Here is a 15,898-nt window from a genome sequence, read left to right on the forward strand (position 1 = left end):
GTAGATTTGGCTGTGCTGTGGCTCCTGCCTGCTCTGCCTTGACCATCTGACAAGCCTTGATGAGCTGCCCAGTCCAGCCCTGGTTGTGTCATGTGCAGTAAGAGGAAGGCCTATGTCCATACCCAGCCTGCAGGGCAAAGGGAGCACAAGACCCCCAGGGAGCATGACATGGTCCACCCGGAAGGGGACCCTCAGGGACGGGAGGCAGGCCTAGGAGAGTCAAGGTCTGGGAGGGTCAACTGCCCTCCTTCTCAGGAGGTTCTCTCTCCATGGGCAGTCTCGGCGAAGGGGAGCTTTGTCATGAAAGCTTCCTTACAACTCTGCTGTTCATTTTTTTTTCAAATAACCTGCTGGTAAATGAGAAGGATGTCACCTACCTTCTGTTACAATTGCTCAATTCTCCACACATTTCTAGCAGTGCTTGCCTTATGTAATTTCTGGTGGGATTTGGTACAGAAAACTGTTTTAACTGCAAATTACACTCTTAAATATATATATATATATATATATATATATATATATATATATATATATATATATATATATATATATATATATATATATATATTTGGCTGCGCCAGGTCTTAGTTGCAGCATGCAGGCTCTTAGCTGTGGCATGTGGGATCTAGTTCCCTGACCAGGGATCGAACCCGGGCCCCCTGCATCAGGAGCGTAGAGTCTTAACCACTGGACCACCAGGGAAGTCCCACAAATTACACTCTTTATCCGCAGAAAATATTGATCCATAAAATGACATTTGGTCCAGTTAAATTTTTTGTCTTGAACTGCATTGCCTAATACTAAATGACCCTGATTTTCTGGTCTCATCTGCTTGGTATACCCGTGCTCATTCTTTTCCATGTAACCTTTTTTTTAGATCGGTTGTTTTTGGATGTTTTTCTCCACTTCTGTATGGGAAACGTCTATACCACTAATGGATGAGGGGCATCTTGCCCGGCAGGGTAGCTCAGTGGTTGAGCAGGTGTGCTGGTGTGACCCACAGCACACCTCTGTGGGGCTCTCCCGGCACATCTCCTGCCCAGTTGTCATGGATGCTGTGCTGCTCAGCAGTTCTGGGCTGACAACCTGCAAACTCATGGGTCTCCCAAGTAGCTTTGTAAACATGAACTTAACTCATGGCTAGAAAACATCAGTTAACAACTCAGGGAAGCATCACATGAAGAGACAGTGAGAGGCTGTCGCCACCGGGGAGTCAGTGGTGGGCAGTGGTCAGGTTGGAAAGGAGGGGAGAACCATCACCTGGTTCTTCACCTTCACCTCTGTGAAAACCCAAGAGAGAAGCAGAGCAGGGGACGGAGGGGGAGAGACAGACAGACTGACCTGGAATCTAGCTTTGCCTGGAGCCAGATGCAACTTGGGCTTTTTCAGTTTTGTAAGTCAATAAATTCTCTTTTAAATTAAGTTAGCTTAGAGTGGGTTTAACTTGCAACTGAAGAAATCCCAGTAAATCCAGGGCAGCGCCTCCAAAGTTAGTCTGGCACTTCACTGAGCATGAGCAAAGCTCCGTACCGAGAATCCCTAGAAAGGAGAATAACAACTTGGCAATGGCTGCAGCTTAATGTCATCTGTGGCTTGACTGGACACTGCCAGAAGTCTCTTTGATTTTATTTCAGGGATTTTTACATATTTGCTTTCCATATACCTTTCGTATTGACGTGATGAGACAGAACTACGACATTTTTTCGAACTATTGGAGCCAAATTGTTGCATAAACTTGGGTCAGAATTGCTTTCAGCTGGAAGAGACCGCACAACAACAAACATATTCTCTCTCATCCTCTCCCTCTCCCTCTCCCTCTCTCTCTCTCTCTCTCTCTCTCTCTCTCTCTCACACACACACACACACACACACACACACACACACGCACGCACGCACGTTCTGGAGGTTGCCCCGTGGCAGCAAGACTGCTGCGGGAGTGCCAAGCATGGTGCTCTCTCACCACAGTCAAGAGGAACAAGTGGGGGCCGGGGCAAAATCCCTTCCCCAAGGCCTCCCAACAGGCTTAAGCTGAATTCTCTTTAGCCAGAACTGGGTCACACAGGTACCCTGACTGTGGGAGGCGCTGGAAAAGTGAACATTCAGCAAATAGAAATGAGATTACCGAGACGGATTTAAACCAATCGTGACTTTCCTCAGGAGCTAGTGTAAGGTCCTATCTTTCTTGAGATTAAAGTATCTCCAGTCGCCACCTGCAAAAAAATTGGATTCTGTTAGCAGGGAAGGGGAGTGGGTGGGAAAGGGTAGTAAGTGACAGGGTCCACCATATAGGGCACACAGGGCCATGTTTACATTTGGCCTCAATCCGGAGGCTGGTTTTGTTTTTGTTTTTAATAGAAATTACCATTTTAATTAAAATGCAGACTGGAGAACTTAGTATATGAAGAGGAAACACCGGGGGCTTAAAATCCTTGAAAACATCAGAATTTAAAGCCAGAGCCTGGGTTTTTAACCAGGTGGCTTACTGCTGATTGGTTGAGTAAATTTGTTTGTTGAATGAATGAACGCGTGCCTACCACGGTGACAGCTTTGGGGCTGGTGTGTCAGAAGAGCTGAGCTGGTCTGGCTCTGCCACCACTTCCTGTGCGATTTCAAGCTGACCTCTCACAGCTTCTAGTTCTTTCTCAAATGAGGAGGCTTGGCTGGTTGAACTGTGTCTCCCTTCCGTTCTAAAAGGCTTGAGTTCAGATTGCTATTGACCTCTGTGACCTTCTATTGTTTACTCGTGGGTTAATCTCAGCAGGCAGCCTTTCCAGCCAAGCAAAAGCAGTGTCAGAGCAGCAGCACGGGGCTCAGACGGACAGAGCACAACACAGCCAGCCTCTCCAGGCCGACTTTTTGGAGTAAAGGCCCAAGCAATCAATGTTGCTTAGGTAACGCTGTGAGACAGGAAAGGGCGAAAGCATCACCAACAGGCTCTAGAGGGAGACTCAGTGGCTGCACAGGCCTTGGGAGCACCCAGTTCTGCTGAGCCCCACGCTGATCCAGTTTTCTCTCCAGCCTCAAGGATGATGAGGGCTGAGTCCGGGTCCTGGGTCCTGGCCCCGGATTCCTCAGAAGGCAGTCTGGGGGCTTTAGGGGGGATGTGTCAAGATGCTTTCAGGCCGGAACAGACGGGCCTCGAAGATTGGTTACATCCAGCTCCCACCAAAGTCTCTCTTCTCTAATTCATGAGACAGCCCTCAGCACTAGGAAAGTGGCTGAGAAGGGGGCACAGCAGTAAGTGGCAAACCAGCGATGTGAGGGAGGAAGCGCAAGACCCCAGGATGGGCAGACGTCGGCCTCGTGTTTTGTCAGAAGCAGGTCCAGAGGCAGGCAAGGAGGAAACCGGGCCCTGGATGGGTAGCAGCCCCGTGAGACCCCTGCCTTCCTCCCCTCGGCTGGCTGCACACAGGTCCTGTGAGCCACAAGAGGTGAGGGGTGCCTGGGATGCAGCTGGGGTGTGTGGCTGGAGAGGAGCTGACCGGGCAGAGAGCGTGTATGTGCACAAACCTCTGAGTAGCTGTGCAGACGGACAGGCCCAGGGGGCAGAGGCTGAGCATAAGCCCCCCAGACCATAAGCCCGAGGGGAGGGGCATCTCCTGCACGGCTATAGTCAAGGCAGGAGGTGCAGCTGGGAGGGGTATCGGAGCTAAGAACCGTTCTGATTCCTTTCTACCCTGAGGACGTGGGATTCTAGAAATTCATCAGGATGGACTTGATAGAAACTCCAGGTATCATCTTCGTAAGAGAGGCAGAAGGAAAAAAAGAAAAGTCCACACACAAGTGTACCTTTTTATATAGAATTTGTACAATATATTTCTCTTCATTTGCATATTTTACCCACAACTTAACATCCTTTATACAGGCTGAACTTACTCAGCTGATATAATCAAAATTCTTTCCTTCAACCAAATAAGAAAAATTCAAAATCGTAAACCTGTAAGAAAACAAATTAAAAACGATGATGAAAATAAGTCACTCCTCGTTAGGAACAGCGTCTGTCTGTACAATATACATGGTTTGGAACAGATTTCTTTATAGATTAGGCACATGTTTCCACAACACCTTCATTCCTGCCAGTTTTATCTCATTCCAGGCAGTCCTGCCTAAGAAGGATCAGAGGGATGTTGGTCTTGATGGAAATCGCGCTTTCGGATGCTGTTGGCCCAGCTGGGGACCAGGGGAGCGGGGCCTGGCTCAGCGGCGCCACCCAGTGGCTGGAAGCAGAGGCGGGTGCGATGCAGGGGAGCTGGGCCAGGCAGGGCCCTCCCAGGAGAGAGCAGCAGTTGTGTGTGAAGGGGAAACCGAGGCTTATTCTGTGCAAACTGAACACAGAGAGACCAGAATAGCAAGGGTGGTGTACACAGAGAAGCTATGAGGAGACCAGCGTTTATTTACAGTTTATCTTCCAGGAGGGAGCATGGGGAGCAAAGCTGGTGGCTGCTGTCAGTTTGAGGCACGGAGGGGTATCGGGGAGGTGGGGGGCATGGCGAGGGTAAGCAGTGAGTGCACCATCTCCATGCTGACCTTCCGTGGAGCCCCTCAGTGAGCCCGAGCCCGCAGTAGGGACCTCTCCTCCCGAGCACAGCGCTTCTCTGTGAATTCCCTCCTCACTGAGAGACCCACCCGGGTCTGGGTGGTACGGAGTGTAGGCCCTTCTCTGGGGATGCAGGCAGAGCAAAAGATGAGAAAGCGGCTTCTACCAAGCCAGCAGCGCCTCACACCTCAACACCGTGGGACACCAGGCCATGCCCGGGCCTTTCTGACACCAGGGTGATGGGCTTCAGGTCACCGAGCTTCAGGACCTGTCCTGTTTGTTTCTGTCTCCTTTGAATTCTTCCCTCCATAATGGCTCCACATGCAGCTTGGGGCTGGGCTGAGAATCCAATTCTAGGGCTGCAGAAGGTCGCTGCACCTTGGCCTCCTGACCCAGAAGGCAAAAGTGCTCTTGCGGTGAGATGCTCCTGGGACCAGGAGTCTTGGGCCCTGCAGAGGGGGCTTCCGAGGCCATGGCAGTGCTGATCTGCTCAACTTGGCCCTGGGTATGATGAGCCTTCCTTGGGTTTGGCCCTGTGTGGGGGGACATGCTCGGGCCCAGACCCCCGCCCTTAAATGGCAGCTGGCTCAAACATTCTTCAAATGGCGAGTCCCACTGAGGCTTATCCATGGCACAGGTGCCAACCCAGCCTCACACTCCAAAGCGTGGCTTTGGAAAGAGAATAGTAATCAGCACTTCAGGGCAAGACTACAACCATTTAAAAAAAAATGTGGAAAACAGCATTCATTAGAACTAATGTAGTTATTGCCAGACAAGTGACAGCCAAGTAACCACGGAGAGTCCCAGAGGTGGACGTGATGGATTACCACGACCGTGGAGCAGAAATACAATCATGTGGTTTTGTTTGTTTTTACTTCTAAGGTAAGATATCCTGTGATTACATTTCAAATCTTTAGGTACAGAAGCTAAAGAGTATTCTTCAAGTTCTGCTACTTTCACACAAACCAGTTTGTCCCCCGGAATGACCGATCCACTGGTCAGGCCCCCGAGCTTCTCTCAAGGGAGTTGGCGTGGTTCTTTCTAAGAACATGAGGTGGGAACCGAAATATGTTAAAACAACAACTAAAACAACGCAGCTGTGCTGGGAGCAGGGCACGGGTGGACGTGCACGGCGGCCTGCTGGCTGTTCCCAAGGGCACTTGTTCTCACCAAGGATTTCTCCGGGACGGCCGAGGCTATGCAGGGGGCCAGTGCGGCAGTGGGTTCCGTACAGAATGGTGGGGACCAGGTGGCAGCCCCGAGGGGCTCTCACTGGTTTTGGTTTGGATGACCCAGTCTCAAGAAGCAAAAGCAAAGGAGGAGCTCCCAGGCTGCTGCTGGAGGTCCTGCTGAGAAAGGTGGCTCAGGGCAGACCCTGTCTTCCCCTGAAGGTCAAGTGCAGGCAGTTCCAGCTCAATGGAGACAGATTCCTTTCCAGAGCGGCTGCAGCCAGGTCTTCTTGGGGCTGTGGCTTCTGCAGGGACAGACCCTGGAGGAGGCTGGCCTCTGAACAACCTTCTCAAGGGCCTGCTGCCTGCCCTTTCTGAATAATTTTGCACTGGTCTGCTTATTCTCACATGCTATGGTACGTGCGGGTGCCTGGCCTGTGACACGGGAAGTTCTCGGAGACATGGCGGCTTGGCATTCTAGTTGGGGTGGAAGGGGGAGCTCAAGGAGAGCCAGGCACCAACGCCACAGGAATCTTCCCGAATGAGTTTAGACATCTGCTCTAAGATCCTTGTGGACAGATTAGCTAGTTCCATGCACACCATACCAAGGGCTAACACTCAACATTCCAGAGGCGGGTGGCCTTGTTTGGGTAGTTGATGGCCAGGCTGATAGCAGCAATGTTCTGCAGAGCCTGTGGAGGGAGAAAGAGTCATCACCAACGTCAAGAACCGGTCACCTGCTGGGTCACTAACTGCTGACAGAACAAGACCCTCAGCTGAGCACCTGAGGAGGGAAGGGGAGAGGCAGACGCGAGCCAGATGTGGTTCCCCTCACCAGGGGGACCACAGTCTAGAGTGAAAGACAAAGCTATCAAGAAAGTCCACATGGAAACTCCAAATGTAGGCAGAATCATCACTGTCCCGAGAGAGGAGCAGGTGCAGTCTGGGGGCTCAGAGGGCACATCTGCAGGGGGGTCTGGGAAAGCTGTTTAGGGAATGAGGACAGCAGCACAAAAGTGCAGAAGGGAAGAAACAAACAGCCAGTGGGCGCCCCCCCCCCCCCCCCCCCCCCCCGCCCCGGGAAGCAATGCTGGGAAGGTAGACGCCCTGGAGCCAGGCCAAGGCTGGTCTCCAAGCCAAGGCAGCAGGAGCCGGGAGCAGGGGCTGGGGAAGGAAGAGGCAGAAGCAGGGAGAAGAAGCAGAGCGCCGGTCCAGCAAAGTGCACAGGCTGCAGGGAGGGTCAGAATGAGGATTAGGAGACCGGACACAGCGGCAGGTGAGGGAGGAGCCACACCAATATGTGATGTGGTGTCAAAGCTTCCGGTGTCAAAACGGTCAAATGTCAAGATTTCACTGTGTGAAACCTTGGGACACCACGGGTGGTGATGGCAGGGCTGGCAGGCCTCCGTCGGGAGGGGAGGGAGTTTTCACTCTGCCTTCGGGGTCAGGACGATTCACACAAACCCCTCTGTAGTGGATGGGGAAGCCCGCTTCTAAGCAGGCACTCTGACCCTTTTTTGTAGGAGGACCGTAGGTTCACTGAGAAAACTTGCCAGGAACAGAGTGCAGGGCGCTGGCCGGGAGTCCCAGCTGGATGCCCCTCAAGTGAGACTGCGGGCAAATCTTTCCCTTCTCTGAGCCTCCGTGTCCCCATCTGTCCACTGTGGACGCAGACCACACACTCTACGATGTTCAAGGAGTCTGTGAGCCTAAGGTTCTCAAAATGTAGTCTGGAGCCTGCGGGTTCCCCAGACCCTTTCAGGGGCTCCGTGTCGTGGAAACAATTTTCATAATAATACCAAGACATTATTTCTCTCTTTTCACTTTCATACTCTCACGAGTATACAGTGGAGTTTTCCAGAGGCTGCTGTGTGATAATAGAACAACTGAAAGCAGAAACAGATCTGCGAATCCAGCTGTCTTCTGTTAAGGAAGACATTAAAGAGATCTGCAAAAATGGAACACAACGCTACCCTTCTCAAAAATTATTTTGTTTTGAAAAATACCGTTGTTTTTCACAACTGTAGTATTAAATAGAATGAGATTATTTTAAAAAACAAATTGATAAGTGTTTAGCATTTAATTTCTAACTTAATTTCTAAATTTAAAATCTAATTTAATTTCTAACAGTATATATCAATATATATAATGCACATAAACAAAAGCTTTTGGGGATCCTCAGTAATTTAAAAGCACAAAGGGGCCCTGAGACCCAATAGCTGTCAGAGAGGAGTTCTCCTACCAGGGAAGAAAGTTACATCCAAAAATATCTGAAATCCTCTATGGAAACTTCAGGGATCAGCCAAACTATAAATTTAAGGCACTGGTTGTTCTGGTGTAAAAGCCACAAATTCTTGCTAGTGTCTACTGACCCCACAGTTTAATACGAACGACACTGATAAATGGGGCTCCGTTGCTGTCTGTGACACCAGTAGGAAGTGGCTGACTGGGAACAGAGCTCCGTGTAAAGCTGGGGTGGAGTCTGCACGGGTGCCGGGGGAATTTCGGCCGCCCGGGGAGGGCGTACCTGCGCCGCGCAGCGCAGAAGGTGGTCGTCGGTGGTTAAGGCCAGCAGGTAATCCTGCAGCAGGCCGAGCTCCTGCGGAAAGAGCGGAGGGCAGCTGTCAGAGGCCACCTGCTAGCAGACACCCACCCATGACCCACGACCCAAGGCCCCAGAAGACTCGGGTGGGACACTGCTGCCCACTCTGCCAGACATCTCACTGCCTGCTTTCCTTGGGAGCCATGGAAGGAGCAGGACGGTGGGGAACCAGGTGTCCTGACTCACCGCAGTCTCCTCACTATAAAACGAGGGCTTAAGCTAAAGAGTTCTGAAAGGCCCTTTCATCTCTCACAGTCAATGAGTCTATTGTGCTGAGGGGAGGGAAAAGAGGAAGAAGAAAGAACCTGTTGGTTTATTTTCCCAAACTCACTGCTGTCAAGGGTCGATCCAGGGCAGTTTCCTTCCCCCTTTGGCATCAGGCCTGAGCAAACAAGCAATCCTGGGGAGGGCCTGGCTCCCTGGGGCGGGAGAGAGGGGAACCCCGGGCCCCAGGCCACGCTTGTCTCCCTGTGCGGGTTTGCCAAGCCCCCACGACACGCTGGGCTCTCAGAGGGCTGTGACCTGAGGCCCAGCGCTGGCCCCAGGCAGCAGACGAAGCAGAGGCCCGGAACCTGGTGGGGAGGCAGGACAGGCCCTCACCTGGGCGCGGTTCTCAGTGACAAAGAAGAGCTCGGTAAGGGCGCGATGCAGGGGCAGCAGGATGCCAGGCTGTGTCACGTCCTCAAACAGGCTGTACTCCATCTGGGTGAAGAGCTGCCACAGGGGCTTCAACAGCATGAGGTCACAGAGGTCGCTGTGGGAGAGGGGTATGGTTTGCTGGGATCACGCCCATCAGATGTCAGACAGACAGAGGGTAGCTGCCGGGTACTGCAGCTCCAACACTCCCCGCCCCCCCATCCAGTAAAGGCAGGACAAGACAGTTCCAGTCACCTCACACCCCCCAAAACAGCCCAAAATATTCACCAATGGCAAATTAAAAAAAGGGGCAGCATCTCAACTTCAAACCAGGACTCTGGGGAAAAGGATATCCTCAAGCACATTCATGTAAATCAACTGCACATCTTTAAAAATGGTTGTTAAAAACTTCCAGTGACAGCGGAAAAAATCTCAAGATAGACGTTAAGTGGAAAAGAGCAAGATACGCAACATAAAATGTAAACATTTAAAAACTGTATATGTAGTATTGTGTGACCATATTAAAAACAATAGTAAATAAACATATCAAAAATGTTATCAGGGCTTCCCTGGTGGCGCAGTGGTTGAGAGTCCACCTGCTGATGCAGGGGACACGGGTTCGTGCCCCGGTCCGGGAAGATCCCACATGCCGTGGAGCGGCTGGGCCCGTGAGCCATGGCTGCTGAGCCTGCGCATCCGGAGCCTGTGCTCCGCAACGGGAGTGGCCACAACAGTGAGAGGCCTGCGTACCGCAAAAAAAAAAAAAAAAAAAAAAAATAGGCAAATGACCTAAAGAGACATCTGTCCAAAGAAGGCATACAAATGGCCAACAGGTACATAAAAAGGTGTTCAATTATCACTAATCATCAGGGAAATGCAAATCAAAACCACAATAAGATATCACCTCACCTGTGTTAGGATAGCTTTCATCAAAAAGATAAGAGAAAACAAATGCTGGCAAGGACGTCGAGAAAAGAGAGAACCCTTGTGCACTGTTGGTGGGAACGTAAACTGGTACAGCCACTATGCACAACAGTATGGAGGTTCCTCAAGAAATTAAAGCTAGAACTACCAAATGATCCAGCGATCCCACCTCTGGGTATATCCAAAAGAAATGAAATCATTATCTCAAAGAGATTATCAGTACTCCTATGTTCATTGAAGTATTATTCCTAATAGCCAATGTCTGGAAATAATGCCTGTCAATGGACGAATGGATAAAGAAAATGTGGTGTATATATACACAATGAAATATTATTCAGTTATGAGAAAAAAGGAAATCCTGCCATTTCCGACAACATAGATGAACCTGGAGGGCATTATGCTAAGTGAAATAAGCTACATAAAGAAAGACAAATACTGCACGGTATCACTTTTATGTGGAATCCAAAAAAAAGTCAATCCTATAGAAACGGGGAGTTACAATGGTAGTTGCCAGTGGCTGGGAAGTGGGGGAAATGGAGAAAGGCTGGTAAAAGGGTATAAACTTTCAGTTACAAGATGAATAAGGTCTGAGGATCTATTATACAACATGGTGACTATAGTTGATAATAGTGTACAATACTATAACACATAACAGAAATTTGCTGAAAAGCAAATTTCAGCAAGAGGGTGAAATTTAAGTGTTGTCACATACCACAAAAAAAGGTAAACATATGAGGTGATGGATGTGTTAGTTAACGCGATTGTGGGAATCCTTTCACAATGTATAATGTATTATGTATCAAATCATTACCTTCTATACTTTAAATACATTACAATTTTATTTGTCAATTACACCTCAATAAAGCTGGTGGGGGGGAAAGAAATAAACTATTTCTAAAATTTACATGGACATGTAGGGTAAAAATAGCCAAGACAATCTTGAAGATGAAGAACCAGTTGAAGGATTTATACTGCTAGATAACGTAAATTTGCTATAAAGCTACAAAATCTAAGTGTGGTACTGGCACAAAGATAACCAAAAAGACCAATGGAACAAAAGCAACCAGGGATGGATCCATGTGTATATGGACACCTTCTCTGTGACAAAGAGGGCACTGGAGTGTGGTGAGGGGAAAGGTGGGCTTTTGAGTTAAGTGGAGATCCATGTGAGAAAAAGCAAAGTTTGACCCTACCCTTCAAATCATGCACTAAAATTCATTCCATGTGGACTGTAGACCTAAATACGGAAGAAAAAATAATTAAGCTTTATCTTCATGACCCCAAGGTCAAATAAGGCAAAAATTTCCTAAATAGGACAGTGAAAGCTCTATCATAAAGGAAATGAGTGATGAACTGGAAGACATTAAAATTAGAAACTTCTCATCAAAGACACCACTAACAGAGTGAATGGCAAGCCCCGAAGTGGGGGGAGATATTCACAATACAAATACCCAGCAAGGGACTTGTATCCAGAAGGCAGCTCACCTGTGGGTGCAGCATCGCACGATCCTCAGGAGTAGGTGGATGGCTTTTAACCGCTGATGACCAGTCTGGCGACAGGCCACGCTCACCAGCCATTCCCAAATTTTGGCCAACGGGAGGTGCGGCACAACTCTTTCCTCTGACAGCATCTGCTTCAAAATCTCGAATCCTGGCAACCCCCACAACACAGAGACATTTGAAAAATGTAAACTGCTCAAGTTTTAATGAATGGGAGGAAACCACTGTGATCATTTACATTTCACCTGAAATTATGCCTTATGTAACAGCAACATAGGAACACTTTCAGTTCTTCCTTTTTGCAGAATGCCCTGGCAAATTCTAAGAGAACAAGCATCTTTCCTAGGTCTTGACAGATGGCTCTTTAGAAGTTACAACCTGCCAACTCCAGCACATTCACGAGGGACGTGCGTGGGCCTTGTGGACATATTTGTTGAAGTCTCAGAGAAAAGTACCTGCTTTGATTTTAACAAAGATCAGTGACATAAAGGCACCGAACCCCAGAGTGTCCCGGGCCGGGAGATCATGCAAACAGAAAGACCAGAGCACACACCTGTCTGGAATCGCCCCAGGTGCCCAGCTGTCACAGTGAATTTGTAGCCCCACTCGGTGTTGCTCATGTCAGAGGTGAAGCGGTAATACAGAGTATCTCCTGGGGCACACAAGAATCAGAAAACAAGTCAGGACACTGCAGCAACAGGGAAAGGCAAGTGAGCGCTTTCCACTGAGACAGATTCAACACAGTTTTAAATCCTTCAACAATTTCCCTTCTAGGTACTTAACGTTAAGAGTCTGTATAACTCAGTATTTATTTACTACCTGGAAGCTCAAAATCTTTCCATTTCTGTTGAGACCCACTGAAGTTGTGTCGATCCTGCTGAAAGTCACTGCTGCTGGACATGGCTAGCTCGTCACAGCCCTCCTCTGTATTGCACTGAGGATCGAATTTGATTGAGAGGTAGATTGCACCAGGAATGTGAACTTTATCCTAGGAGGGGAAACAAGGACATTCCTGTCATCGCTGGCCACTGGACAGTGACTGAAGGCTTCCTTGTGCCAATCTGCAGTTAAAACTGGGCACGTAAGAAGGGGTAAGTCACAGCCCCTGCCTTCCAGGAGCTCTCGGCCCAGCTGAGTCGGGGAGAACGCACATGGCTGCAAACACGGCAGGAAGCACACTGTGCAGCCTGGGGCACAGCTCGAAGGAGTCGGGGGAGGGGAGGGGAGGGGAGGCGAGGGCAGAAAAGAGTCCCAGTGAAGGGATGTTTGGGTTGCTGTGGAGACTGGGGGCACAGGAGCAGCCTGTCCAGGAGGAAGGAATGGCAGGAGGCAGGTGAGAGAGATGAGCACCTGGCGGGTACATTCCAGGCAAAGGAAAGAGCACTGACTGGAAAGCCTGACATGTTCAGGGAGTAACAGGAGCTTGATGTGTCTGAGGTACAGGGTGAGCTCTGTGTGCACATATGCTTGGGAGATGGGGACAGGGGTGACGTGACCCTGGAGAGGCTGGCAGGGACAGATGCAGAAGACTTTGTGTGCTAAAATGAAGCGTTGAGACTTGTCTGGACAGCAGGGGGAGCCCTGGAAAGGTTGTAAGCAGGAGAAAGCCTAGGTTAGGTTTGTGCTGTACCAGGATCACTGTGACAGCTGATGTGCAGCAAGGCCAGCGCCGGGGCAGGCCAGCAGTGGGGGATCAGAGAGGAGCAGAGGAAGGGACCCAGGGAAGGGGAGGAGTCAGGGCAGTGGAGAAGGTAAGGTGATCACTCTGAGGGCTCTGAGGTAGAACTCGCTAGCTCACTAGGTGTGTCTACGTGGGGCTGGGGGAGTGGGGACAGAGCCTAGGAGCCGGGGAAGAAAAGAGGCTTAGAAGGTAGAGAGTGAGGAGGTTTATACGTCTGCAAAACGAAACTTCAGCTGGCAACAACCATATCCTGGATTAGTTTCTCTATCGCCCACCACTGTGGCCACAGGCCGTCACCTACTCAGAACGACAGCACCAACATTTTGAAAAGAGATGAAGAAATGCAAGCAGCATTAAGTCAATGAGGATAACTGAGGCCGCCACCCTCCTGCCTCATCCAAACTCCTACATCTCTCCACGTACAGAGTTAAGGAAGGAAGAGATGCGGCTTTTCAGTTCTGGGTAATTAAACAAAGGGGTGGGAGACTCCAAGGTGTGGCCAGGTCATCAGGAGATGGACAGAGTCGGGGCTGAACCCAGACCCACACTCAAAGTCTCTGCCAGAGACACCAAGGCCTCACTCTAAGGAGCTTGCTGCAGGAAGAGGAATCTCTCCTCCAGGGCCGGGTGGCCCCTTGCTTTCTATTAAAACAAGGTCAGGAGAAGAAACGACTTGTTTGTATAGATTCCCGGGACTGGCTTCAGGGAGGCAGACTGCTGCTGAGACCACGGGAGCACATCCTAGGCCATGTCTGTCCAGGCAGAAAGAGCCACAGTGGGAGTTGATGAAATTCACGCTACTCAGCAACCCTTGCAGGTCCTGCCAGCTGCGTACCCTGAGGCTGGGCGAGTCTGGCCGACCCTGGATCGTACCTCAAAGTTGGTGTTGTTGTTATACGGGTGTTTCGACTCCCTCACTTGCACCTCCATTCCTGGCTCCTCCATGAACTGGCAGGCAGCCAGGGCCATGGTGCCTAGCATGCTCTCTCGGCAGCCCTGGAGCACCTTCTGCAGTATCTGGTGGGACACAGGCAGGAAACATGGGAAGATGGTGACAAAACTTTGTAGTTCAGCTAGAGACTGTGCCCAGGGCTCCTGAGTTCTGCTATGTGGGTCCCCTGGTTCTACAGAGAAGGAAGTGGAAGAGATGCTTCCAGTCCTGTGAAAGTTTGGTAACCCAGCACTACTTCAAAAGACCAAGTCGAAGATGTGATTTAAAAACAAAACAAAAGATGGTCACCACTTGTCAAGTTGAAACTTAAAATTAGAGCACTGAAGACTCCCCTGGTGGACCAGTGGTTAGGACTCCGTGCTTCCACTGTAGGGGGCACGGGTCTGATCCCTAGTCAGGGAACTAAGATCCCACATGCCACAAGGTGTGGCCAAAGAAAAAAAAAATTAGAGCCCTGGACTTAAGAGAATGCACAGACTCTGGTAAGACCCCACGTCTGCCACCCAGAAGCTGGGAGCCTTGGACAAGCCTCCCGGGCTTGACTTCTTCACCAATAAAACTCCCTGGGTCACAACGTAACACAGGTGTAAGTGTGGCAGAGTGTCTGACCTGAGGTAGACATTCTAGAAACCATGGTTTAAAACAGACGACGTAAACCTTCCTGGAAGGCTTCCTGTATTACGGGAACAGGCTGTCAGAATCATAATTAACCCTGTCCCGCAGACTTCACACTGTGTGAGACCCTAGGGAACATGAGAAGAGACAGGCTATCAAGGAGAGTTAAACTCAAGTCTGAAAACAAAAAAGGAAAACTGCAAGGGTAGGTTTCGTGTATTGTTACATCAAACACTCCCTGAGCGCCAAGTCTGCCTAGGCCATGAGCTCGGCTCCAGGCCAGTACTTGGGAGAGTTTAACAGCGACCTGACCCGACCTTCGTTGCATTCACACCTGTCAGGGGGGCTGTAGAGCCACACAGGTAACCTCACTCCAGGAAGGCACTCCCTAGAGGAAGCCTATTCAAACGCCCCAGCGGGGGGCTGGGAGGGACACAGAGGAGGAGCAAGTGGGGTAAGAGCCCAGCCCTGCTGCCTAATTACCTTCTCCCACTGGTGCTTTTCTTCCAGCTGCATGAACATATCCAGAATGTAGGTCATGTGGGCAGGGCCGCTCAGCTCCAGGATGTCCTCGCTCACTGGCACGTGCCCTGGCCACTCAGCGAGCAAGGATGCGAGCACATGGCGGGCGTACAGGACTGCTGTGGCCTCGTTCACGCGGAAGAGGTAGTCGCGCACAGCCCTCTTGCTCTTGCAGTTGAGCTCTTTGTGCAGGAGGGCGGCGCTCTTGCTGCGCCGCTGCTTGGCGTAGCTCTGCTGCAGTTCACTCTCCGTGCTGGAGATCAGCTTCTGGGTCACAGGGTTTGACTCCGTGGTGGCCTGGTCACAGCGTGCGGGCCGGGACTGCAACCCAAAGACCACCGTCACAGAGGCCTGGCCTTCTCACAACTGGGGTGGGGGCAGGGCAGACACCTTGCTTCCCAGGTGGGGCAACATACCAAGCATGGTAAGATAATCATGTCTGTATCCACAGCTTTGGCGCTCTGCTCGTCCAGTCTCAGACTCCTGCTGGGCTGCCACCTCTGAGCCAGGGTCCGTATTCTTTCATCAGTGGTGAGCTCATCCCCGTCAAACCTGAAGAGGAGGAAGAAACACAAAGCTGGGCACCCTAGTTACAGAAAGGCAAGAGTTTAACCTGCAGTGAAACTTGCAGAAATGCCGATCCGAGTTATTTTCCTGTTATTTTGCAATTACGTTATTACGTTCCGTATTTCGCACACTAGATTCACGGTGTTCATCTATTCGTGCACGCAAACGTGCACACAAACGGGCACACAAACGT

At 50.3% G+C, this 15,898-nt stretch overlaps 1 protein-coding gene and 1 non-coding gene across 7 annotated transcripts in view; both read right to left on the reverse strand.

Moving 5' to 3' along the window:
• Positions 1–629: 629 nt before the first annotated feature.
• Positions 630–702, reverse strand: TRNAR-CCU (transfer RNA arginine (anticodon CCU)). The gene has a single exon. It is a non-coding gene; the product is annotated as a tRNA-Arg (tRNA).
• A 3,084-nt stretch (positions 703–3,786) lies between these two features.
• The window catches only part of ZZEF1 (zinc finger ZZ-type and EF-hand domain containing 1), a 128,116-nt gene continuing 116,004 nt past the window's right edge, over positions 3,787–15,898 (reverse strand). For 4 of the 6 annotated variants that reach the window (XM_033423178.2, XM_033423175.2, XM_033423174.2 and 1 more), the window contains exons 47-54: positions 15,555–15,690; positions 15,100–15,459; positions 13,923–14,066; positions 12,188–12,356; positions 11,922–12,020; positions 11,354–11,519; positions 8,909–9,062; positions 3,787–8,305 (exon numbers count right to left, since the gene is read on the reverse strand). In XM_033423178.2, the coding sequence (XP_033279069.2) occupies positions 8,087–8,305; positions 8,909–9,062; positions 11,354–11,519; positions 11,922–12,020; positions 12,188–12,356; positions 13,923–14,066; positions 15,100–15,459; positions 15,555–15,690 (1,447 nt within the window). In that variant the 3' untranslated portion in view covers positions 3,787–8,086. The remainder of the gene's footprint in view (positions 8,306–8,908; positions 9,063–11,353; positions 11,520–11,921; positions 12,021–12,187; positions 12,357–13,922; positions 14,067–15,099; positions 15,460–15,554; positions 15,691–15,898) is intronic. The other 2 variants (XM_033423181.2, XM_033423176.2) reach the window with 1 other exon arrangement.

This window comes from Orcinus orca, chromosome 19, assembly GCF_937001465.1.
Source record: "Orcinus orca chromosome 19, mOrcOrc1.1, whole genome shotgun sequence".
Taxonomy (NCBI): Eukaryota; Metazoa; Chordata; class Mammalia; order Artiodactyla; family Delphinidae; genus Orcinus; species Orcinus orca.